At 40.9% G+C, this 26,720-nt stretch overlaps 1 protein-coding gene across 2 annotated transcripts in view; it reads left to right on the top strand.

Moving 5' to 3' along the window:
- The window catches only part of KCNQ5 (potassium voltage-gated channel subfamily Q member 5), a 450,687-nt gene extending 426,513 nt beyond the window's left edge, over window positions 1-24,174 (top strand). For both annotated transcript variants that reach the window (XM_081140487.1, XM_081140488.1), the window contains 4 exons: window positions 488-596; window positions 16,732-16,863; window positions 18,647-18,773; window positions 19,933-24,174. In XM_081140487.1, the coding sequence (XP_080996613.1) occupies window positions 488-596; window positions 16,732-16,863; window positions 18,647-18,773; window positions 19,933-20,895 (1,331 nt within the window). In that variant the 3' untranslated portion in view covers window positions 20,896-24,174. The remainder of the gene's footprint in view (window positions 1-487; window positions 597-16,731; window positions 16,864-18,646; window positions 18,774-19,932) is intronic.
- The last annotated feature ends 2,546 nt before the right edge of the window (window positions 24,175-26,720 follow it).

Here is a 26,720-nt window from a genome sequence, read left to right on the forward strand (position 1 = left end):
CTGTGTCCAGTAACTGACAAGTAGTCAGTGTCCTTGGGTCTCGCTGCTGACTCACTTGTTCCAGGTGTGGGGTGTCATAGGTGTCGAACTCTATATAGAGAGGCCAATTACTTAAGTATCCATAGACTGTTTCCCTAACTCCAAACAACTGTTTTTTAAACCCTGGCTGTTAGTTTCAAAGAACTGGGCAAAGAGCAAGGGTGGATCAACACAAATCCATCAGCACTAAAGGGAAGGCAGGGCGTCAACATCACCTTCCCCTTGGAGAACAGCTCAGGAGGGTACTCGCGTCAAGCGACATAAAATTGGTGAGGCTGTAGAAAAAGGAGAGGGATAACATTGGGGAAAACAATTGGCTGACCTTACATTTACCTTAACTTGTAAGGTTATTCTGTGAGTTCCCCCCTATTGCTCTGAGAGACAAGTTCAGCAGCTTGTTTTAAATTGCTGGTGGTAACAATATTTAACTGGCAGTTTTCTCTTGCAGCTGACACCGCGCTTGGCACTGATGATGCATATGATGAAAAAGGATGCCAGTGTGATGTATCTGTAGAAGACCTCACCCCACCGCTTAAAACTGTCATTCGAGCTATCAGGTTGGTGAAAAGCCTCTGACAAAATGATTCAGAGACCTAGCTTTTATTATGTGAATTACTATGCTGCTAAGTTCTTTTTCTAGCAGGTAAATCTCCTGGAATAATTGCCTTCTCTTTTCCTATTCATCCACATGCCTATTAAAGTCTGAAATATTTTTTTTCTTAATACAAAACTCTACTGTGTTCAACTCAAAGTATGTTACAAAAGGTGGGTGGGATTTGAAAAGCCAAGCCATAGTGAGATTACATAAAAATTGGCCTGTCGTGTAAATCGGCTGCTTTTAAAGACATTTAGTGTATAGGTGCAGTTGGATTTTTCAAATTATTTTTATGACTTAATGTTTCGACCCATGTTCTGTACTTTGTGTCAAAAAAAAAACAAAATCCTCTAGGTTATTTCAAAACAGGTTGCGTTCTAAAAATGGGAACCCTAAAGCATTCTGCAGTTGTTCGTATCCTGCTGGAATGCAACTGTTAAAAGCAGATCTTAATATGTTTCCTTTACTGATGTCAGAAAGGTAAGCGAGTACCCAAAGCTACTTATTTCAGGAATCCACACCCCACAGAAAATTCAGAATCTGGACTAAATGAACTGCCACATGTTCCACCTGCCTACTTTAATCCCTTTGGGAGAATTTGTGTCTGTCCGGGAATGCTGAGTGACTATATTGCAAAGACATGCCTCTTTTGGCTCTTTTGGCCTCTTACCCAAAAGCCCGAGGGAAGCTTAACAATGAACCCAATTTAGCTATTCAGATACTTAGTCTAAACTCAGATCGGTATGATTGATCATTCATTTCTATTTTGAGCTGGTCATTTAGCATTATGTTAGACATTGCTTCACTTTATGTCGGAAGTCACTGGGAAAGCAGAAATGAATTTAAAAGATTTTGGTAAATGTTTGTGGGGGCAAAGAAGATTATGGTATGCCCCCAAAAATGTGTGCCCCCAAAAATGCTTAAACACTATCTGTAACAGCAACCTAAAAAGAAATGAAGTCCAGTTACTTCCTAATAGAATCTTCAAGCAGCAATCCCTATGAGTGGGGGGCCAACCTTTTTATGTGCCCTGGACCATCCAGATTATGCCTCTTGTCTTATCGTAATTGTTAGTAACACTGTCTGTCTTTCTCAAAGTATCCCAGTTTAAACAATTATATGATCACCCTACCCCTTGGGGACCTGGAAGCCTTGGATAATATTAATTTCAGAAAACCCACAGATATGCAGTAAAAATGATGCCTGAAGGCTTCAGTTAAAGGGATAGAAAGGATCTGGAACTGCAGTGCCCAATATGGTAGCCACCGTCCACATGAGATTATTTAAATTAATTTAAATTAAATTAAATTTATTTTTAAATAAAACGTAAAATTCAGCTTATAGGTAGCACTACCAACATTGAGGAAGCTAGTGGCCACTATATTGGGCAGAGAAGATATAGTACATTTCCATCACTGTAGAAAGTTCTATTGGACACTGCTGATCTAGAAGTCGCCTTGAAATTCTTTACATCATTATATCCATCAAAGACTCTAAAGCAGCAATTTTCAAGCAGTGAACCAAAAGAATTTTTAAAATATGCAATACCTGACTATTTAGTCAGGGACACTGACCTCTTTCCCCTTAGATTGTTAAATTAAAAAAATAAAATAAAAGGCAACAGCCAACACAACAATAGCCATCCCATGTAAATGCCCTGTCTTGAAGCATAAATACATAGTTCATATAATAGAGTTGCATCCTATTGGTCATGTAGTATAATAAGATTTCATCTGATTGCTTAATTCTTGGTACCAGAAATCCTTGTATACCAGTATAGGCACCTGATTCTTTTTTTAAAGTCACTTTGGAGCAAAAAGCGTAGGTAATTATTATTATTATTACTTCTTTTGTAAATCACAATTATACTTATTTTCCTGTGAGATCAGCAAAACATATACTATATATTTTTAGCATGCCGCAGAATTTTAGTAATTAGTTTGTGTGTCATGGGATGAAAAAGGTTGAAAACGGCTGCCCTAAAGCAAAGGTGGGGCAATTCATCCCCAGATTAGCCTGATTTGCAGCAAGTACAGTTAAATCTTATCTAATGGGAGCAGATTAGGTTTCCTAAAAGTCATACTTAATCCATTTTGTGCCATTTCCCAAGACCTGTAGAAGCCTTCTACTTTTGCCTCACAGCCTATAAAAAGAATCGTGAGCTGCAAGAGAGAAAATGAAAGAGGTTTATTCTGCTAGCTAAGCAGTTTAGCAGCAGCTTAAGACTTACTTTCTTATACCTTCCTCTTGAAACTTGACTGATTTTTGTAAAGTCCTTTGCAGAATTCCCTTCTTTTAAGAATGCTTTCTTGGTTTTTATTTTTAACGGAACTTCATTATTTTCATGTGGATTTCGGAAGCTTTCTGGTTGCGAATTCGTGACACTTGAGGGTTATTTTTTCTCCCCCATATTCTGATTCTGATTAGTGTGTGGTTTTTTTCTCACTTCCAAGTTCCATTTAAAATTGTTGGGTGCTATATAAAAACATAAGAGCCTCACTCAAGGGCTTATAACTAATTGGAAATCTTTAACTCATGATAGTACTTAATTTCTAAAACTACATAATTAAAATACCAACCAATACCAACTAGAATTCTGAAAAGGATCTGCAGGTATATGTCCATAATCGTATTCAAAAGTGTCCTTTTCCTGAGTTTCGTTACACAAATAAATTGAACATCGGTTGTCCGGAATGTTTTTTGCCAGAATATGCCCACCTCTTTCGGAGCACCTGAAATAGTAACTTATTTATATACTACTGATGGCAAGTGCGAACCATCTATTGTGCATCTCTAAAACAGTGGCTTCATTTTGGCATTCTCATTATTTTTGGTTGTTTGACTATTGAATGTGACTACTTGAGCATGCCTTTGTCATCCAGCAGCTTTTACAATAATAATAGCTTTTCTTAAAGTCAAATTTAAATTTAAAAAATATGTAACAGAAAATATGTATTCCACAAGGATGTCAGCAGGGAAAATAACCTCATTACCTTCCCAAAGAACAAAGTAGGAATTCTTAAAAAATATTTATTAAGCATCTTCCAATTTCTAGTTATTTTTGAGAGTAAAGATTCTCAGGTAATGAGCTGATTAAGACCACTCTCAACTTGTCTAGATTTTATTACCTAAATATACTTTGAGACTTTTTATTAAGAATGACATCACTTTTTATAGTACTGAGCCATGGCTATTCTTAGACATGTCCAAAATATGTCTTAAAAGACAAAATAATACTGTTTTATATAGTTTCTCCAAGATTACCACAGATTATTCTCCAAATATTAGTTAGGGGGAGTGCACAAAGTTACTGGAAATGTGCTTTCAAACTCATTTCTGGGAGTGGAGACTGTACTTATTTTTAACAAAAGTTCTATATCTTATTAGTGGTTTAATTAACCAATGCTAAGTGTCTTTTTTCCACTCAAAAGTTCATTTATAAATAGAAAGATGAAATTAGCAGGGAAGTAAACAGATTGACAAGGAAATTGATAAATTCTTGAGCATCCCATGCACTCACTTTTCACTATATTATGGATATTTATTTGTTAGCGTTGCCATAACAAAATACCACAGAGCACGCATGCTGCATAACCAGCAGGAGCTTATGTTCGCACAGTTCTGGAGGCTCAACGTCCAAGACCCAGGGTCAGCAGGGCTGCTTTCTTCTGAGGCCTATCTTTTGGCATCAGATGGCCATCTCCTCACAGTATCCTCACATGGTCCTTCTTCTGTGCCCCCACTTCTCTGTGTCCAAATTTCCCCCTTCTTATAATGGCATCAGTCAAATTGGATTAGGGTCAGCCCTCACAGTTTCACTCTAACTTAATCTCCTCTTCTTAAAGGTCCTATCTCCGAACACAGTCACATTCTAAGGTACTGAGGGTTAGGGCTTTAACATACAAATTTTGGGGGTACACAATTCAGTCCATAACTCATGGCAAGTCACCTGTGTTTGTATCACTGAAAAATATTTTCTCCAGCACAATATCAAAATTTTCAGATTTAAAAAAAAAGCCCATTAATTACCTGGATATGTTCCTTCACAGTATCAAACATCTGGATATTTGGGACTATCTGAAGAGGTTGGCTGACTTACCTTTCCAGTTCCCGCTTGGCATTGTGTAAATACTACATAAGTGTGAATCTTGGGCAAAATTCCACACGAAAATTAACATATGTTCATTTATTTGAAATAAATTTTAAGAGTCATATTCAATAAATGCTATATTTATAAAAGGGTCACAGAATAATAAATTTTTTAAGTGCAAAAGAAATGTTTGTATTTGTTTTCCTATACCAAGCTGGCTAGATAAATTCTCAGATGTGCACAGCAAGGCAACGTACAAACGCTATGTCGAGGATTAGGCAACTGAAGAGAGAGTTTTGTCTGCTAAAACATTGCGATGCAGAGCTTACCCGCTTCTTACCAGTATTTTTCACAGAATTACTGCATCTCAGATCAAGTCCACACTTAGGATCTTCAAGGACAGTTGTTCTCTCCTCCACTTGTTTTATGCAACCCTGTTTACGGCCAGTCACCAAGAAATGCATCAGAATACTGTACAACCTGTCCTTCCTGTGAAGAGAACCAGAACCCGGTGGAGATTAGTCATCCTTCTGAAGAGACATGGCCAAGAAGCTGTTGATTGTATTGTGTTCCTAACTTCTCAGGATATTTCCATGCAATAATCACCATGCCTGCTATGTTTCACTTGTATGCAACTTCTTATTTCCCAGACCAAACCAGCCTTCTAGAGAATCAAAGGAATAAATAAGGCCTTGGGTGAAAACTCAAAGAATCCTTTAGAAAAGCTACAGCCCGACTTTACCCTGGCGCCACAGAGCTGCCCAGGAGAAGTCCAAGAACACAGCAGCCCCAGGTCGTCTCTCTGTGCTTCGCTTTCTCATTGGTGAAGTGAAGATGGTGATAGTATTGACCTTGTAGGGCTGTGGTGAGGGTTAAATGAATTAACCTTTGCAGAGCACTTAGGACAGCGCAGGAGGCAGCCAATCAGTGACTCAGCATTGATGTTTTTATTTCCCTCTCTCCCTCTCCCTTCCTCTCTCTGAAATCAATAAAGACATTTAGAAAGAAAAGAAAGGTGGATCCCTGCTTAGAGTCATGAGGGGCTGCCAGAGAAGTAAGATACAGAGCAACATATCACTGAAATCATAGAAGCCTAGGCTATTCGGGCAGACATAATGTCAGCACTGACATGGGAGGTGGCATTCAGGAAGGCTTCCTGGAAGAAGGGGTATCGGAGCAAAGATCTGGTAGATGTATAGCTTCCAGGTAGGTTATTGAAGGAGTGTATGTTTAGACAGAGGGAACTACAGGTGCCAAAATCCAGAGGTGAAGGTGGCATTAGAAAGCATATGAGCTGGTGGAAGACAAAAGACCTGGGGAGGAGAGGTTAGACTGAAAAGAGGAGCAGGGGGCAGTGTAACAAGCAAAAAGGCATGGAGGCTTTTTTTAAAAAAATGTATCTTTGTTGATTTCAGAGAGAGGGAGGGAGAGAGAGAGAAACATCAATGAGAGCGTCATCGATCAGCGGCCTTTTGCACGCTCCCTGCTGGGGCTCAAGCCTGAAACCGGGGCATGTGCCCTGTCAGAGAGTCAACCACGATCTCCTGGATCCTAGGTCGATGCTCAACCACTGAGCCACACCCGCTGGGCAGCATGTAGGCTTTTAAGTACAGAAGTAAATTGATCAGACTGGTGCTTTACTCTAACACTTGGAAAGATGACTCTGATTGCAGAGCAAAGAACGGATTGGAGAGAGGAGACTATTGTTACAATACAGCCGTACCTTGGTTTTCCAACGTCTCTGTTGAGGAACATTTCGGGTTACGAGCACCCTAAACCCCGCAGTAAATGCTTCGGTTTTCGAACACACCTCAGCAGTCGAACATGCCCCGCAGCTCCCGCTGAGGGCAAGGTCCTGAGGCCCAGCTGTCGGCTGTGGATCCCTCAGTTTTCTATTTTCGAACATTTCAGAGCTGGGACGGGCTTCCGGAACGGATTGCATTGGAAAACCCAGGTACTCCTGTACCTGGATCTGCCTGGGCCTGAGCCAGCAGTCAGAGTAGAGTTGTGAAGGATGGATTTCAGAGCTTGTCATGTGTGAAAAAGAAGAGGAGTTGAATATTTACTGGTTGGAGAGGACAAAGTGGGAGAGCAGAGGGACTCAGGGTGATACTTCTAGGTGCCTGGTCAGACAGAGGCTGATTGGGGGCAGATGGTGCACTGTTGAGAGTGTGGAGCTTGAGGGTCAGTGGGGGCCCAGCAGGCAGGCGGATCCCTGGATCTGAGGCCCAGGAGACAAATCGGGAATAAGGTCAGATTTGATGATCGTCAGCACAGAAATAATAATTTGCAGATGAGTCACCCCAGGAAGAGTGCGGGAGTAGAGGGAAGCTAAGGCACACAAGAACGTAAAGAGCTGTGACAGGAAGAAGGCCCTGATGGAGACAGTCTCAAAGCAGCCAGACAGATGGACACCAAGAGAGCGTGTGGGAGCGGAGCTAGAGGAGTGCTCCCAGCAGGACGCGGTCAGTGGCTGATACGTAAACGCTGCCAAGAGGTCAGGAAGATAAAGACTCAGAAGGTCCTTCAAAAGTGACCGCAAACAGGTCACCAGCGGCTTTGGAGAAAAATTCAATAGAGGCAAAAAAGTTTGAAGCCAGAATGTCAACAGAATTCTATTCTAAAATTATCTACCAGAATCTTTCACTCTTAACAGAAACATAGCTGAGGTGTCAAGAATTTCTTCATAACTAGCAAAGACTCATCAGCTCTTCTAAAATTGCTCAGATCTGATCATGAAGGGAAGACATGTCAGCGCTTTGGAGGTGGGTGATGCAAATCAGCCCTCGCCGTAACCCTGGGTTCAGGGATGAGGTTTTCCCGTTTCCTTGCCCCAGTGTCCTTCTGGTTCTGAAAGGCACGTATAGGACCATTCTCGTGACCCTGCCCTAACATGCATTCTCAACTCCCAACTTTTCTCAAACCTCACTTCATACTTCAGACAAGAATACTGCACAAAGAGAGAGGAAGAGGCACGTGCTTGCCATTGCGGGTGTTTGTTAAATCTAAGAGATGTTGAATCGTCTCTAAATTCCTGAATTTAGTTACTATATCCGTGTTCACAAAACCCTAGGAGGAAAGTTGACCATTTATAGATTTGCTTGGATCCAGAAGTACTCGCTTGGGTTTTACTACTCTTAACTCTTCAAGAGAAAACCCAACAAAAAACAAACCAGAATATTTTTTTTAATTTAAAAAGAAAAGATAGCCCAACAGAATGTACAGGAGAGCCTACTAGATCCTGAATATAAAGCACAATAATAGCAACCATTAGAAGAACAAGCCTGCTCCTCATGGTGGCAACAGTGTGGCCACAGAGCTTTCCTGATCCCTAGGTCAGCCAAGTGAGATCCCTGCTTGTCCCTGCAGTAAGAACACCTGTTAGGCTGTGTACAAATGGAACTGACTTACATGTCTCTATGTAAGAAAGCAAGCAAATGAGACAGGTCAGTCCACCCAGGAACTCCTGGGATTCCTAAGTCACTGTCTAGGAGCCCAATCTGAGATAATAGAAGGGCGAAGTGGTCCTGGATATAGAATTCTATAACTAGTTTTGAAGGGTTTTCAGAGTCCAAATACTATACACTTGACCCTTGAACAACGCAGACGTTAGGGACACTGACCACCACCACCACCACCACCCTGAAGTCAAAAATCCACATATAAGTTTTGACTTCCCCAAAACTTAACTACTAATAGCCAACTGTTGACCAGAAGCCATACTGGTAACATAAACAGTCAACACATATTTTGTATATGTATTATATGCTGTTTTATAATAAAGTAAGCTAGAGAAAAGAAAATGTTATTAAGAAAATCATAGGGCCTGGCCGGTGTGGCTCAGTTGGTTGAGCACCGTCCCAGGCACCAAGAGTTCGCTGGGTCAGTTCAGGTCAGGGCACATGCCTGGGCTGTGGGCTCGATCCCAGTAGAGGGCATGCAGGAAGCAGTCGATCAATGTTTCTCTCTCTCCCTCTCCCTTCCTCTCTCTGAAATCAATAAAGACATATTTTTTAAAAAAACAAACAGCATCACGTCTTTGCATGGAGGCAGGGAGTGTGGAGATTGTTCTGTCCCCACCACCCACCCCCACATCCATTTCAGTAGTTCTCAGCCTGAGCTGCACGTTAGAGTCATCTGAAGAGTTTTATACAATCTCTGGACCACGCCCTGGATTAATTAAAACAGAATTTCTGAAGGTGGGACCCGGGCTGTGGCATTTTTTGACGCTCCCCAGCTGATTCCAGCGAGCAGCCAAGCTTGGGAAGGACGGCTGTCTTTACAGTCAATCAATCTGCCTCTTCAGTTCACTGTCGGCTGAGTGCCCTCCGCCCTGCACATGGTTTGGCTGCTGGCCGGGCCCTTCCATCTGTTTGGTGGCAGCAACAGTCATTGCTGCTTCTGTTTTCTAGTGATTCCTCTCTCTGCATATTCATATGCAGTGTTTTTACCCTGATTTAGAGGACTGGAACAAGACTTTCGCAAGATTTTATAACTCATAGCAGCACAACAAATGCACCTACATTCCCTTAAAAGTGCACATGTGTTTGTGTATATATGCAGATATAATCTACCCAGAGTTTAACGTTGCTTTCTTTAGTTATTTCTTCGTGCTCAGAAACCTGGGTGAGCAGACTTCCTTCAGTTTCAAGACCAGTTTAGCTTTGTGATGAATCTTTGTCCCCCTCTAGTGGTAGTACTGGGGCATGTCAGCTTTGCCCAACAGGTTTCCCTCTCTTAGACTCCTAGCCTCTTAGTTTCCAACAGCATCAAGGGAGACTGGCCTTTTGCTCTTTGCTGCTGTATTAGCTTCAAATTAGTAGTACAATTTACCCTGATGAAGATAAAAAGCCAACTAGAGTGCAACACTCCTCAGCCTTCTGTTGGTCCTTCAAAGGACCTTCCAACAATACCTGTGAGAATAGGCCATTCACTTAGCAAAATTTTATTGAGCACCTATTATGTACCATGCACATATGAGTAAAAAGAGCTGTTCCATATCAAAGTATCTTTTATGTTGTTGTTATTTTATGTTAAAATATTAAGACCTTAATATTAATACAATAGTAGAGCAATATGTTTAACCCAGCAAGTTACTTAACCTCTCTGTGCTTGAGTTCCTTACTTGCAAAATGGAGAGGACAACAGTACCTTTCTCAAAGTGTTTACTATAAAGTGCTGCCTGACATTATCATATTAATCATTAAATGTATTTTTAATATTTTTAATGTTCCACTGCTTTAATTATTATTTTTTTAATCCTCACCTGAGGATAAAAATAGCCTCCATTGCTTTTCAGAGAGAGTAGAAGGGAGAGACAGAAAGAAACATCGATGTGAGTGGTTGCCTCCCATACCCACTCCGAGGGGGCGGGGATCAAGCCTGCAACCGAGGTACGTGCCCTTCGCCAGAATTAAACCCGGGACCCTTCAGCCAGTGGGCTGACGCTCTAACTACTGAGCCAAACTGGCTAGGGCCATGAGTTGTATTGTAAAGGTCCTAATTTTACTCTAGAGTGATTTTCTCAAACACTCCTTTCTCCCAAGCAATGCATAGATTATAGTAAATTTCCTTAATAAGCATGTAGATTCCACCCAGTTCTTCTGCTTCTTTTTCCCAAGCCAGTTCACAGGGTTTCATTTATTCCCAGCCTCAAGGCATTTCTTCATGGCTCTTTCTATTTAGATCAGGGGTCAGCAAACTAGAGGGGAGCCAAAAGCCAACCCAATGTTTGTTTTTGTAAATAAAGTTTTATTGGAACGTATCTACACTCATTTGTGTATGTATGGTCTATGGTTGCTCCACTGCTACAATGCAGAGTTGAGTGATTTCAACAGAGACCATATGACCCAAAAAGCATAAAATATTTACTATCTGGCCCTTTGTCTAGACTACGAATTGCTCTGGATTTATGCCCAGCTTCATTTAGAGAGTCGAGATCCATAATACTCAGGCTAGCCTATGCAAGAGCCAAGACAGGAAATCAACTTTCCCACTTTCACCTGCCAACCAGGACACCCCCAAACCCCAGCTCTCCTTCCTCCCCTTTGCTTCATAATAAAAAGTCTTAGTATCTGAACTGCAATGGCCTTGAAGAGAAAAAAAATTGAAAAGCCTTTCAAATTCATAATCTGACAGCTACTCTTGCACTTTTTCTTCAGTTTTCAGCACCCTCATATCTTTCCTGAAATTGAGAATTATTGAACTCTGGGCTTCATTTCTTCCTGCAAATAACCGTAAAATGGGCTACTCACTCCTTCTGTTCACAAAAACTCATTGTGCCCTTCTAGCTAGTAGCTGAGAAGTACTGTCAAGCAGAACTGACAACTACAGTGAGACAGATGGGTATGCCCGAACATCCGGGGTATAGTAAGAAGAGGGCCCCTAGAATCTGTGGTAGAATAGAAAACATTACCATTTGGGGGGTGGAAACCCCATGTTAGCCATGGCCTGGATCCTGGAGAGGGCCCTTTGAGAGATGAGGGTGGCCAATTGGAAGGGTAGAGTGTATGCCCAGCATGAGATCCCTTTGGGAAGACAGAGATGGAGTCGGGTTGAGTATATACTTATATGGCCTCAGGCTTACTTGTGCGAGTGTCAGTGAGAGTACAGGAAACAGGAGGTCAGACCAGTAGAAGGCCTGGCATTTTCCTTAACCTTTACAAGGTTGCTTGCCATGATCCATCCTGTGATGCTAGCGTAGTGGAGTGGTAAAAACACAGGCTGTGGCATCAGCCGTAACCTGTCTCTGACTAGTTGTGTGACCTTGGACAGGTTACTCAACCTCCCCCGCTTTCACTTGACCCAGATAGCAAAGGTGGGGTGTTCTTGGAGTTTTAAGTTGGCACAATGCAGGGAAAGTGCTCAGGGTAATGCCAGCTGTTCAGCAAAGGCTCACTATTGGAGACCTCTCGACGTTGAGTTGAGGTGGGCAAGATCTGTGTCTCGCTCATCTTTGATTCCCCACCATCCAGCTCTGTGTCCAGTATGTGGGAACTGGCAGCTCAGGTAAAGTTCATTGCATGCTAAAGACAGAAGCAGTTTCAGACATCCCAGTGACCACCAGAGAGATAAGGAAAGGCTGCAGGGACCAAGGATGAAAAGACGAACTTGTCAGAGATGCTATCTCGAGCTTGGCTTAGTCTCTCAAATTTCCCACTCTGATTTTGACCATGAAAATCACATCCAGCCCCGGAGAAGTGAGAGGGGATTGTGTGGAGGGAGGGAGGCTGAGGTAACTGAATGATATAAACATTTCAAATCACCTGACCCTGATGACCAGGGGTCTTCATTCAAAAAAGATCGTCAGATATGGATAAAATGGTCAGGATCCCCAGGGAGTGTGCCACACAGCCACTCCCCCTTAGATTGACATAATTTTTAGAAGCACTTAGTCTCTTAGGAACAAAAAAAAATTAAGGTTTTATTCTTTTTGGACTTTAACCACATGTTTTCATCTCTGTTTCTTGATGGTCTTCTGATACTAAAAATTTATTTGGCCAACATAATTACTATCCCATCAAACTCTTCCCTCTCCTCACCCTGGACAGTTTCATTTTGCTATTAACGCTCTCTCCACATTTGGTACTTACTGAATTACAGTACCGAAACATTGACTTTCAATGTTTTTGTCTTTCTCCTTACTTCCTCATAATGACAGCTTATTGTTGTGATTTAGTGGCTTTGTGGGATGCTTATTGTATTAGCTATCTAATGGGAAAGAATATTATATTTTTATGGTTTTCCAGAAGCAGTTCTATTGAAATAACCCTTTTCTAAACCAGGCAGGGCCCTGACTATTAATGAATGAACATTTCTTTTACTTTAGAAAGCATTTTTGTATTCGTGAAATAGAGTCAAAGGCTTATGCTGTTCCTGAAATATGCCGGAGACCTCAGATCTGGGGCACTCCTTTTAGAAGGCCTCTACAAGAGCCTGCCTTGTCACAGAACACAAACAACTTGGAAAAACTAGAGAGCTAATCCTCATTCATTTCTTCAGCAAGTATTTATTGCATCTCTACTACCCACCAGGAATTGTGTGAGCTGCCGGGGTAAAAACCCAGTCTCTGATTCAGCGGGCGCAGGGGGTGAGATTCAGTGCCACAGATTCCGCTGCCTGACTGCATTGGCGAGCACGGAGCAAGGCCATCCGCCCCTGCGCGGTCAGGAGAGACTGCCTCGGGTGTGAATGCTCAAATTGAATCTGGAATAGTTAGCGTTTTAGGTAGAATGCCAAGACAAAAACCTGAGAAATGGGCGCTTTGGTGACAAGAAAATCCAGAGGGGCTGGAGGGCAGCTTCCTGCAGAGGGATGAATAGAGATGAGCACCTGGAGAGAAAAGGCAGGAGCTCTCAACATCCCCTACTCCCTCCTCTCTCGAGCTGCCCACTGCGTCTCGTTAGAGAGCATCTAGAAAAACAAGCTACTTGTCCATGAAACTCTGAGTTATCAAGGGGGAGACACAGCCCTGCATACAGTCTGGTGCAGGAGGCTGATCCATAAGCAAATAATTACAATGTGGTGAGTTACGTACTAAAACAGATGTCGATAGGCAACTGATTAACTACTTTGGAAGAATTTCAGAAATTTCCATTAAAAAAGTGACTTTAGCCTGAATGGTTTGTCTCAGTGGTTAGAGCATCGGCCCTTGGACTGAAGGGTCTTGGATTCTATTCCGGTCAAAGGCACGTACCTCGGTTGCAGGCTCCATTTCCGAGGGGCCGCGTGCAGGAGGCAACCGATCGATGTGTCTCTCTCGCATCGATGATTCTCTCTCTCTCTCTCTCTCTTTCTCCCCCCCCCCCCGGCCCCTTCCACACTCTGAAAAGCAATGGAAAAAATATCCTCAGGTAAGGATTTAAAAAAGGACTTTAGAACTGAGTCTTAAAGATACCGTAGGATTTCAGAAAGAGGAAATAGCATATGCAAATAATTGATGTATATTTGATTGAATGGTGTTTTTGTGAACCTACAAATATTTTAATGTTGCTGGAACCTCAGCTTCCAAGGAGAAAGTGGGAGCAGATGAGGTGAGAGAGAGAGAGAGGCAGAGGCCAGTCCAAAAACAGCCTCATAGGATGTGCTAACGATTTGATGTTTACCTGATAGGCCATGGAAAAGCAATAAAGACTTATTGAGGGGTTAATATGCTCATCTTTGCATTTTGAAATGTTTATTTTTTCTAAGGTTGTAGTCTTGCAGATGGAAAGGAAGGGACAGCTTTGAGAGCTATGAGTGCGTGCTTAGTCTACCTTTAGAAAAGGCAAAATGACTGTCATTATCCTCTATATAAATTATTGATTTCAAAAACACATATGCTTTTAAACATTCTCTCTATGTTTATAAAACGTATTGCCTGATTTAGAATTCTCATATCTCACCACAAACCTTTGTTTTTCTTTTCAACCCACAACAAAGCCAGTTAAGAAAATCTATTTGATCTCCATCTTAGAAAACTTAATTCTTAGTAAGTGCGATGGTTTTGTGCACTCGGTGGTGCACTGGTAAATGCTTAACAATCAGTTCTCCCAGAGGCAAAAGCCCTGGTCTGTAGTGTTGGCCAATTTCCAGGGTATAAATACTCCTACTGTAGCTAATTTCACGATATCAATGTGACATCACTGAATGAGAAGTTGGGGAGACACGTGAAATATTACAATGTTAGATAGTATTTCTATCATACAGATACAGTAGATGTGTGTAAGTCAAGAACAGAGAGAGTAAGTAGTAAAATAATTACTGCATATACTCCTCTTTCCCAAATAATTAAATTGATATTTACTCATCTGACTTGCACTGTTTCACATGAAGGTGGTAAAGTCTGTGCGTAAGGCACTAGAGGAAAAGCAGTGCCACCTGAAGAGTGATAGGATGTGTAAAATCAATGGGAAGCCAATTAAGACTTCTAATATCTACTGTACTTGGCAAACCTATTATCATATGGCCGTGCCGAAAAAACACAGACTATCCATTTCCTATGTAATATTGATAAAAATTATAAGTACGAATCAAAATTTTAAAACAGAGTTTCTTTTAATTTGGCTAGTTCATATAGTAAATTATGTAAATAAAAATGAAATTGTTTAGCCCGGCCGGTGTGGCTCAGCAGCTGAGCATCGACCTATGATCCAGGAGATCGCAGTCTGACTCCTGGTCGGGGCATGTGCCCAAGTTGCAGGCTCAGGATGCAGGCTTGATCAGGTAGGTTGCTGCCTACCTGAGCACGAACATGCACTGCAGGGCCCAACTGCACATCTTTAATTTTTTTCTTTTTGTCCCCACCCGAGGATATTTTTTCTATTGCTTTTTCAGAGAGAGTGAAAGGAGGGAGAGAGACAGAGAGAGAGAGAAACATCAGTGTGAGAGAGACATTGATTGGTTGCCTCCCACACCCGCCCCAACTGGGGCTGAGGATCAAACCTGCAACCGAGGTACGTGCCCTTGGCTAGAATCGAACCCAGAACCCTTCAGTCCTTGGGCCAACACTCTAACTACTGAGCCAAATGGGCTAGGGCAGAGTTAGGGGCTTTTTAACCAATAAAGCAATCTGGATTCCTTGCAATCAGCTATTACTTAGGATATGTAATGAGAATTTTCTGCTTAAACTCTACATTTGTTCCTAATCTGCCCACTTTCCACCAAGGTACAATAAATTTTGGTTCATAGAGCCTCACTGACTAATTTCCATCCTGAATGGGATACTGGGACTCTATGAGCCATTTAATAGTTGAAAAAACACCAGGACTTAACATTTACCTGCAATAAGGCTGCATAGGCTCATTAAACTCATTAAACTCATTATGCTTCTTTGCTTTCTTCAAGGATTATATCAAGTTATTGCAGTCACTAGTTATCTTAGGCATATTGGCTATTTATGCCATCATGGAACTTATTGGTAAAGTACTGTTTTAAAGCATGGGACTCATGTTGGAGGAAACATAGTAATAAAAAAAAAACTCGCCCTGCCAGGCGTGGCTCAGCGGTTAAGCGTCGACCTTGGATCCAAGCGATCAGGGTTCGATTCCTGGTCAGGGCACATGCCCTGGTTGCGGGCTGCAGCCGATCAATGACTCTCTCATCATTGATGTTTCTATCTCTCTCTCTCTCTCTCTCCTTTCCTCTCTCTGAAATCAATAAAGATATATTTTTTTAAAAATAAAAAATAAAATAAATAATTTTTTAAAAATCTCTTGCCCTGGCCGGTGTGGCTCAGTTGGTTGAATGTTGTCCCATGCACTGAGAGGTCACTGGTTTGATTCCCAGTCAGGGCACATACCCAGGTTGCCAGCTCGAACCCCAGGAGGGAGGCTGCAGGAGGCAGCTGCTCTGTTTCTCTCTCATCAATATTTCCCTCTCTCCCTCTTCATTCCTTTCTCTCTCTAAAATCAATAAAAACAATATATTTTTTAAAAGATACCTAGTTCTGAAAAGCTTAGACATTCAAACTAGTTGATGAGTGTGTTATGCCTGAAACAAAAGAAACTAGGCTAGCTAATTGAGCAATGTTCTGCAGAAATGATTTATAGAACAAAATTTTCAGAAATTTCTACACAAATGTACATTTTTCTACAGAGAATAAGAATTTTGCAGATACATCTGCATCTCAAAAATAAATAGTTACATAGAAGACCATTTTAACTTTTCTATTTTATAAGAGATGCAATCACTAGGTGTTAAATCTTGGACTTCTGAGGATCAAGTGGAAAAGGTGGAATTGCATTTTGACCTTAATTTTAAATCAGGGTTTCAATGAACATTAAAAAGATGCAACACTTCATAATAGTCTCTTTTTAGTGTGTTTTTATACTCTCAAGGTGTGCCCCACAAGATATTCTGAAATTGTCCACTGTAATCTCAGGCTTTTATGTTGCATTTTCATAGGAGCCTAAAATAATTTGATGCATGACTTTTTCCTCCAGAGCTTCTTATATTTTACTAGTAAGCTATTTTTGTAACTTCTTTTATGAAGCTAGAAAGATTAATTTGTAATATGTTGCTCTTACAGAATTATGAAATTTCATGTTGCAAAACGGAAATTTAAAGAAACATTACGCCCATATGACGTAAAAGATGTCATTGAACAGTATTCTGCTGGTCACCTGGACATGTTGTGTAGAATTAAGAGCCTTCAAACACGGTGAGCAATGAAAATGTTATTTGTTGTAAAGGAAAGGCACAGAAACTATCTGGGAGGAACTCTGTAGAAGGGGAAACTCTTAAATTCCATAGTTCTAATTCATTTTTAGTGGACAGCTGGACCTTGCTTTTAGCATAGATTTTATATAAAGCTGTAAATCAGGTATTAAAAGTCTCCACTGATACAGCGTCTCAGTTTCCTCATCAGTAAAAATGGGGATAATGTTAGTGTTTGCCTCATAGGGTTGCTATGAGGATCAAATGAGTTAACACACTTTAAATGAGTGCTCAGTAAATGTTAATAGCTGTTCGGATGTCATCTGAATGATCACTGCTGCTGTTACTATTGTTTTGTTATTATTTAAATCCTAACCACCCTTCAGGAATAAACTAGTGTTCCTCTTTCGTTAAACTTTACCTGACTATCCAGCCCACAAAGACAGACCTTTCCCTCATCGGACCCCCCAGAGCATTTAAAGTCCACTACGGAGATAAGAGCACTCAGAATCTTGGTATACTGTGCCAGAGTCAAGACTGAAAATCACTGGCTGACTCTTGTATTGTTTCCTGGTTGCAAGTTTGTTCTCGTAGCTTGTGACTAAGACTGGGCCTTCCCCTTCCTTTGTGTCCTGTAAATGGTAGATATATACTGTCTTTCCAATGAGCATCTTATTGAGTGATTAAAAGAAATAAGTTTAACTGTTCTTTCAACTATACGTGTTTGTTTAATTGTGTTATCTTGAAGGCAAAATATTTAGTTAATTTAGTTTTTTAAGGATCTTGCTTCACTATGAGGGACAAATTACCAGAATTAGTGATTATATGTTCTTAAAACACAAGGACTGAGTTTGAAACATTTATTTATATGCCCACAGCACACATAGCCCAGGGTGAGGGATATACTAGACCCTTAGTAAAACACCTGTTGATTGGTTACAACCACCAAAAAAGTTACAATTTGTTCATTCATTCTTTCAACAGATAATTATTGAGCCTGTAATGTGTGCCACGTGCTGTGGCTATCCAGATATTAATAAAATAATGACCCTATCCTTTTGAGCTTGCAGTTTAATAGCTTAGAAGGTAGGCACTGCCTGTATTTCTATGCAAACTAAACTGGAGAGTTGAGTCAGTACTCCTGGTAATTCAGCTCTAAAACACACAAAAAAGAAGAAAGTACTGTAATTCCCATTTAGGCTGATCAAGTCTCCTTGGAAATCATTATTACTCATCCTGTGGTCATGTTACAAGGTTTGCCTAGGTGGTAGCTGTCTTCCAAGTCCTTTAATAGAACTATCTGTGGTTCCCAAGGTTTTTAGCAAATTGAACTGCTACAGAATGTCCAGAACTAATTTAGAGTACCTAGCTCATGTAGAGTATATTTTCCAACTAGAATTCCAATAGCTTTCATATCTGCTTGGCTCCCACATATCAGCTGTACAATAAATGTTCACTAAAGAATATGTTAATATGAAATAATTATGATTTTGTTATGTTTTAAGTAGTTGAATTCAGAAAATACTTGATCAAAGGTGGAAACAGACAAATTGCTTTGTAACTTAAGGCAGTTTTGCCTCCAGATCGCCCATAGGTGATTTCATCATGGACCGAAATGAGAAAATTAATCTCATGTATAATTCTCATGTTAAGAAAATAAGCACATCAACTGGAACAAGTTCATTTTTATTTTATTTTACATACATTAAAGATAATTGTATTTAATTTTTCTTTTCAAAACACTCCATCTTTAGCACTCATAATCAGATGTCCTCTTTCTCTGATAGTGTTGATCAAATTCTTGGAAAAGGGCAAATCACATCAGATAAGAAGAGCCGAGAGAAAATAACAGCAGAACATGAGACCACAGATGACCTCAGTATGCTTGGCCGGGTGGTCAAGGTTGAAAAACAGGTACAACTGAACAATATTGGTTAAAATTTTAGCCATAATTTTTTTAAAGATTTTTTTATTGATTTCTTTTAGAGAGAGGAAGGGAGAGGGGGAAAGAGAGAGAAACATCAATGTGAGAGCAACACTTCAATCGCCTGCCTCCTGCACACACCCCATCGGGCATCGAGCCGAGACCCAGGCACGCGCCCTGACCTGGAATCAAAACAGCAACCCTTCAGTGCAAAGGATGACACCCAACCAACTGAGCCATACTGGCTAGGGTTGCCAGAATTTTTTTTTTTCATCAAAACTCGTTATAGGCAATTGGATGTGTTTTAGTGATTAATATGTCTTAAAAGTAAATCAAGAAATAAAATCAAGAAAGAGCAAATGAAATGAAATTTTCTAAACACTGAGACTTCCATATAAGGAATAGAAAGTTTAATCTCATCACAGAAAGCAATTGTAGAATTTCAACAGAAAGATAAAAAATATCTATTTTTTTATTTGTGTTTTGGTTATTTTCATTGTCTCTCTTTTAGGTCACTCTTAAAAACACTCATTATCACTAATATAGTACCTTGAATGTTTGTTAACCCTCAGGCTGTATCTCACATGAAGACCATTTTCCAGAAATCAAATTGCTCCCCCAATTTAATCATAAATATTTCAGTTATTAATTCTGAAGCATTTATGCCTTTATTTTTAAATTCAGAATCACCTAGATTGCTATTCGAGGTCCTGATTTTATTATAAAATACGTTCCTTACTGTACTGCAGTAGAGTTCCACAATGTCTTCACAGAGAGGCTTAGGAAAGGCAACCAATTGGGCTGGGCAGTCTTGAAGTTGTATTTGTACAGTGATTATATGGTTTTTGAGAATATCAACTGTCCATTTTAGAGAACTTGGGGTGCCAGTGAAGATTACATAGAGGCCAAAGCATCCCTGTCCTCCTAAGTCTTCCCTTGACCCTTCCACTGCTAGTCATCACGTTCCAAAATGGTACTAAATGAAAAAGATTTTTAAGTTTAATAAAATGGTACTAAACATCAGGTGTGCATCATCTTTACACTCAATATTTTACTGTATTGGAAACTCTGATTTCATTTTTTTAATTCTAGAAGTGAAGCCAATTGTTAACAGTTATGCTCATATGTAACCATTTTCCCCATTTTCAGGTGCAGTCCATTGAGTCCAAGCTGGACTGCCTGCTAGATATATATCAACAGGTCCTCCGGAAAGGCTCCGCCTCAGCCCTCACTTTGGCCTCATTCCAGATCCCACCTTTTGAATGTGAACAGACATCTGACTATCAAAGCCCCGTGGACAGCAAAGACCTGTCCAGCTCTGCACAGAACAGTGGCTGCTTAACCAGATCAGCCAGTGCCAACATCTCTCGAGGCCTGCAGTTCATTCTGACGCCAAATGAGTTCAGCGCTCAGACTTTCTACGCGCTTAGCCCTACTATGCACAGTCAAGCAACACAGGTGCCATTGAGTCAAAGCGATGGCCCCTCAGCGGCGGCCACCAACAACCTTGCAAACCAAATAAACGCGGCACCTAAGCCAGCAGCCCCAACAACTTTACAGATCCCGCCTCCTCTCCCAGCCATCAAGCATCTGCCCAGGCCAGAGACCCTGCACCCGAACCCCGCAGGCTTACAGGAGAGCATTTCTGATGTCACCACCTGCCTTGTTGCCTCCAAGGAAAATGTTCAGGTTGCACAGTCAAATCTGACCAAGGACAGGTCTCTGAGGAAGAGCTTTGACATGGGAGGAGAAACTCTATTGTCTGTCCACCCGGTGGCGCCCAAGGACTTAGGCAAATCTTTGTCTGTACAAAACCTGATCAGGTCCACAGAGGAACTGAATATACAGCTTTCAGGGAGTGAGTCAAGTGGCTCCAGAGGCAGCCAAGATTTTTACCCCAAATGGAGGGAATCCAAATTGTTTATAACTGATGAAGAGGTGGGTTCGGAAGAGACGGAGACAGACACTTTTGATGCCGTGCCGCAGCCTGCCAGGGAAACTGCTTTTGCGTCAGACTCTCTAAGGACTGGAAGGTCTCGATCATCTCAGAGCATTTGTAAGGCCGGAGAAAGTACAGATGCCCTCAGCTTGCCTCACGTCAAACTGAAATGAGTTCCTCGTCTTCTTTCTAGGCATAGCAGTTCCTTTAGCCATACATATCATTGCATGAACTATTCGAAAGCCCTTCTAAAGTTGAATTTGCAAGAATCGGGAAGAACATGAAAGGCAGTTCATAAGCCCATTATCTTTTAATTGCATGAAAATGCATGTTTAGGGATGGCTGAAATTCCAAGGTACATCAACATTAACCCACTCATTTAGTGCCGTACCTTGAGTTAATAATCCTGAGAAACCAAACATTGCTAATGCTGTGGGGTGTATGAAAATTAGGTTACTTAGAAGATTTGACTGTATTTTGAAATTACAGGAGTCAACACCTTTAAATTTCAGCCATTTCTGCTTTGCGATTAAATGCAAAATACATTTTCAGAATTAGGCCGTAATATGTATTTAAACACAATGGCGCTCATCAACAGCTGCTGACAAGGTACCAAGTGAAGCAGAATTGGGGACAGTAGAAATGGCTGCTTATTTCAAGAGCTATTTGCCGACCCATTCCTATTCAGTCATGTTATCATTAATGTAATTCGAATGTCGATGTGTGTGCTTTTGGTGATGTGACGCTGTGGCAAGCAATTTTGCACATTTTCATGTTGTTCTTTATGACAAGAATGTTCTTCAATTAGGAAACGTGCAAACCATGAAATAACAGGGCCAGTGGGGCAAATAGACTGACTCTTTGACACATATGACTTCATGGAAACATATTCCCTAGTGGCTGAATCAACTTTATAAGTGGTCAACTTTCACAAACAAATGAAATACTGATCAGTAGGACGGCCAGTGTGATTGGGCTGCCCTCTCGGCAGTGTCGCCCACAGAGAGGGGAGGTGTGAGCTGTTCCCACTAAGCGGATACACAGGCAGGGTCTCAGGGCCTGAGACACGGGAGTGAGGCCGAGACGGCAAAGGCCTGAGAAGAGCCCAGACACAACCCAGGGAAGTGAAGTTCAAGAAAGTGACTTCCCCTCAAAGGGCAGTGAGAGGGAGAGAAACAAACCAAAAGAAAAGACCTCGGGTTTTTTAGAAAATGAATACTGCTAAGGAATTCAACTACCTAAAACGTCATATTCTTATATAGAAACAGAGGATTTTGCAAAGTATTTATTTTTTAATATGCCCTGAATGTTTTTTGCTATTATGTAGGACATTTTGCATATGAAAGGCTAAAACTAAACCTCCTTTACTTTTTATACCTTAGTGAACATTTTCTATTCTCCCCAAGAATGTTGCCCCAAATCTGAAATTATTAGGTCAGTTTCCTGGTATAAACGTTTACAGTTAGAAACCAGGTAACACTGGCAGGGTCTGCAAATCAAAACACTTCATCATATAACATGACAGCAAAAAGCCCAAGAGACACAAAATAAAACATGTATTTAGCAGAAAGCAAACAATACTGACTGCTTGTTAGGAATCAGTCTAGTGATGTCAGGCGGGCAGAACTTCAGCCAAGGAATGGCCTTCAAAAGGCCAGGAGAAGCAACATAGCACTTCAATCCATTTCAACTGTAGCGACAGGACCTTTTTAAAGTTTTCCCCCACCTTGGCAGATAGTGCTGTCTCCAGAAAAACTCCAGCAGCCCAGAAGAATGAACAGGAATATCAGCTGGGTATCCAAAGGGAGGAGGACTGAAATCCACCAGTCCTCCCCAGCTCTCTCTCACACCTTTCTTTCCCCCCACCCCCCGAATCTCTCCTTACTTTTCTTCCCGATTAACCGCTTGTCAATTCCCTGCCCCTCGTTTGCTTCTGAACTTCACCAGGCCTTAACCAGCCTCCATCCCCAAACGAACCACTTCTCCACTCTATCTAAAATGTGCTTCTCACCCTTTTAAAAATCTTTGTCCCTTTTGATTGACACTGAAATTTTGAAAGTTTCCTCTTCTCACCCACCCTGGAGTTCTAGCACATTCCCCTGGAGTATATCGCTCAGAATTTTCTTGGCTGCTGGAGACGCACAGAAAACAGTCTAATTTTATACTCCCTTTAAAAAGAATTTATCAAGCTTTTAAAGCAATTATTTGCATTTTTGAAACATAGAATCTTAGTAAATTATCAAATGCAATTCTTCATCTACCTATGTCTCCACCCAACCTGAAATTGTGATACATCCTCTGGAGAAGGTTGCACATGCACACACACACACACACCTCCACTGTCCTAAAGCCAGACGCCTGCCATGCACTCGGAGGAAGAGGAAGGAGGCAGCAACTTTCAGGTAGCACTGATTCTTGGACATACTCTGTCCTGGGTCAAACCCCACTGGCAGCAGGAATGTACTGGGAACCCCTCCCTAGGCCTCTTTAGGCTTCAAACAGCATTGCTGAAGACAGAAGATTCAGAAACAAAACCTACAAATATCACTGAGGTCTTAATTATAGCAAAATGCGATAAACTGTGTTCAGAAACTTATGCATTGAAGCCAAGACCATATTGTGTCTATCTTACTCTAGCACAAAAAAATTCTTGGATGTTCAAAGATAGTTGTACTGTATGGAAAACACAGGGTTCTGTTTGTTGAGTTTCTCCCTGGGGAGTTCAGAGGGGTCTCCCATTTACACCTAGCAATGTCCCATTGGTCGATCCCAAATGGTGTCTTGAAGCACAGTTTTAGCTGAGCACTGAGTAACCACATGCTTTCTCAGCTCAAGTCTGTCTGCCTTCTTCAACATGCAGGGCTGATCAAGCTAACACTTTAAAAATGTGCTGCGTCTGATCTAAATGTTTGCTTTGTGTTCAACTAAATTAATATCTGCAAGTTTTGTTTAAAGTAAGACACTTTATTGAGTTTTTAGGTTGTTATCTCCTGTTCAAAGGTGCCTTTCTCACCTCCTGTTGACTCGGTGATTTTGAAAGTTCTTAATTCACAGGTAAAACAAGTCTAATACAGAGGAGGACACCAGGCACAAAGTGACTAATTCTCATACCCATTTGCAAAGCAAAACTGTAAGAAATGACACATGAGCAATTAAATTAAAGGATCACTTCAGAAAATATAGTAAATATTACCTTATCTCCCCAGAAGCTGATTTTCTTTTTGCCTTAAAAAGACTTGGTTGTGTTTTTGTAAGAGAAAATTAATTTAATATAATTAAGTGCATTTATGTGAGCAGTTCTAAAAGTCATGTACAAAAATGCAATTGTCTTTCCTGAAAACAAATAAATCAGGAATACCATATCCATTTCAAGCTACCATTAAAATGTAATTTCCTTTGCTCTCTTTTACTGGGATTATTTGTTTTAAAGTAAAACATTAAAAGATGTCTATAAAAAACTAATGTGACTGTTTTTATCTGGAACTAACTAGTGGGTTCTGAACTGACTGGTCCCAGTCATCCAAACTGACAGTATACAAATTTGGAGCTAAAATATTAAAATTATCCTTTTGCAGTGTTGCTGAAAAATAATTGGTAATTTGGGAGAGGAAGAGGTTTGAAATGTTTTTGAGGGTTTTGTAAGAAAAATAATTTTATATTGATTTGATTTCTTTTTAGTTTGATATATCAAAAATCAGATACCAGTGCATGTGAGCTTTGCATTAACTAAATAAAAGGGTTTGTGCCCAGCCGGGTGTGGCTCAGGGGTTGAGCATTGGCCTAGGATCCAAGAGATCTCGGTTCGATTCCCAGTCAGGGCACTTGCCCAGGTTGAGGGCTCGATCCCCAGTCGGGGGCGTGCAGGAGGCAGCCGATCAATGACTCTCTCATCATTGATGTTTCAACTCTTTCTCTCCCTCTCTCCGAAATCAATAAAGATATATTTTTTTAAATAAACAAATAAAAATAAAAGGATTTGTTAAGCAAGTGATAGGAAGTGGTGACCAGGCAGTGCCCAAATGCTGCAGCAACTGGCTACTCCAAATTACCATTTTTTTTGTTGTTGTTATTCAAAATATTACAGATGTCCCTTTTTCTCCCCATTGACCCCTTCCTCCCCACCCCACCCCCTCCCCAGTCCCTCACCACACCGTTGTTTGTGTCCTTCGGTTATGCATATATGCATATAAATTCTTTGGTTAATCTCTCCCCACCCACCCACTCCCACCTTCCCTCTGAGATTCGTCAGTCTTGTCTGTGGGACATTTACACCATGGAATACTATGCAGCTGTAAAGACTCATCTTGTACCATTTGGGACAGTATGCATGGACCTGGAGAATATTATACTAAACGAAATAAGCCAGGCAGAGGAAGAAAAACAGAATAGATTAAAAATTACCATTTTTAGCACCTACCCAGCTCTGACTTATCAAGGGAGGTCTTCTGACCCAAAAGGGGTCTTTTCCTTCCTTCCTAAGAAATCCCCATTCTTTCTGGTCCACTGGCAATTTTGCACTACATGTCCATGATTAATTCCAGGGGAATGATTTTAGCGGAGGCTCAGGATATTAGAACTCTGGAATACAGTCTGGCTGGTGTGGCTCAGTGGTTGAGCCCCAACCTATGAACCAAGAGTTCTTGGCTCAATTCCCCAACAGGGCACATGCCCAGGTTGCTGGGCTGGTCCCCAGTAGGAGGAGTGCAGGAGGCAGCCCACCGATGATTCTCTCTCATTGATGTTTCCATCTCTCTCCCTCTCCCTTGCTCTCTCTGAAATCAATATATATTTAAGAAAGAAAGGAAGGAAGGAAGGAGGGAGGGAGGGAGGGAGGGAGGGAGGGAGGGAGGGAGGGAGGGAGGGAGGGAGGGAGGGAGGGAGGGAAGAGGGGAAGAGAGGAAGAGAGGAAGAGAGGAAGAGAGGAAGAGAGGAAGAGAGGAAGAGAGGAAGAGAGGAAGAGAGGAAGAGAGAAAGAGAGGAAGAGAGGAAGAAAGAAAGAAAGAAAGAAAGAAAGAAAGAAAGAAAGAAAGAAAGAAAGAAAGAAAGAAAGAAAGAAAGAAAGAAAGGTCATTCTTAATAAATAAATAAATAAATAATAACTAAATAAATAAATAATTTTTTAAAATAAAAATAAATTTACCCAGCTGGCGTGGCTCAGCGGTTGAGCATTGACCTAGGATCCAGGAGATGGCAGTTCAATTCCCAGTCAGGGCACATGCCCGGGTTGCGGGCTCCATCCCCAGTAGGGAGCAGGCAGGAGGCAGCCAATTAATTACTCTCTCATCATTGATGTTTCTATCTCTCTCTCTCCCTCTCCCTTCCTCTCTCTGAAATCAATAAAAATATATTTTTAAAAAATAATGAAAATAAAAATAAATTTTTAAAAAGGACTCTGGATTACGAAGCAACAAAGCCCTAACAAAGGTATTTTAGGCAATGAGAAGAAAAATGGGCTAACATAAGGGGCCTTCCCATCCTGACTCTAAATGAGGTAAAAAAGGTATGTGCCTATTCTACCACCTTCCAGAGAGACCAGTGAAAATAAAACTATGTATGAAACATGCTTGCTTGACCAGCTTAATAGTGTAAACCGTTTCCAAACACTTTTGAACTACTTTAGAAGTACCTCTCACCCTCACCATTTAAAGGCAAAATAAACTTTGCTTTTAACTATTGATAAATATAGGCTCCCAGACCTTGAAGTAGCCACTTTTATTAGCCTGGTTTCAACTGCCTCCAGAATCTGGTACAGTAAAAATAATTTCCTTGAAAATTTTTCAATTTTCACTAATTACAATAAGACTTCACCCTCCAGCCTACCGAATTCCAAATTATTGAGGATTCTACTACATTACAAAGCAGAAATTTATCAGACAGATTATATGCAGACCATAGGTTTATGGGCTACCCTGGAAATCACAGCACCACACAACTGGTGAATGGAAAATTTTTTCACTTCAATAAATAAATAGGAAATCCAGAGGTGCATTGGTATGAT

This window comes from Miniopterus schreibersii (genome assembly GCF_964146895.1).
Source record: "Miniopterus schreibersii genome assembly, chromosome: 6".
Taxonomy (NCBI): Eukaryota; Metazoa; Chordata; class Mammalia; order Chiroptera; family Miniopteridae; genus Miniopterus; species Miniopterus schreibersii.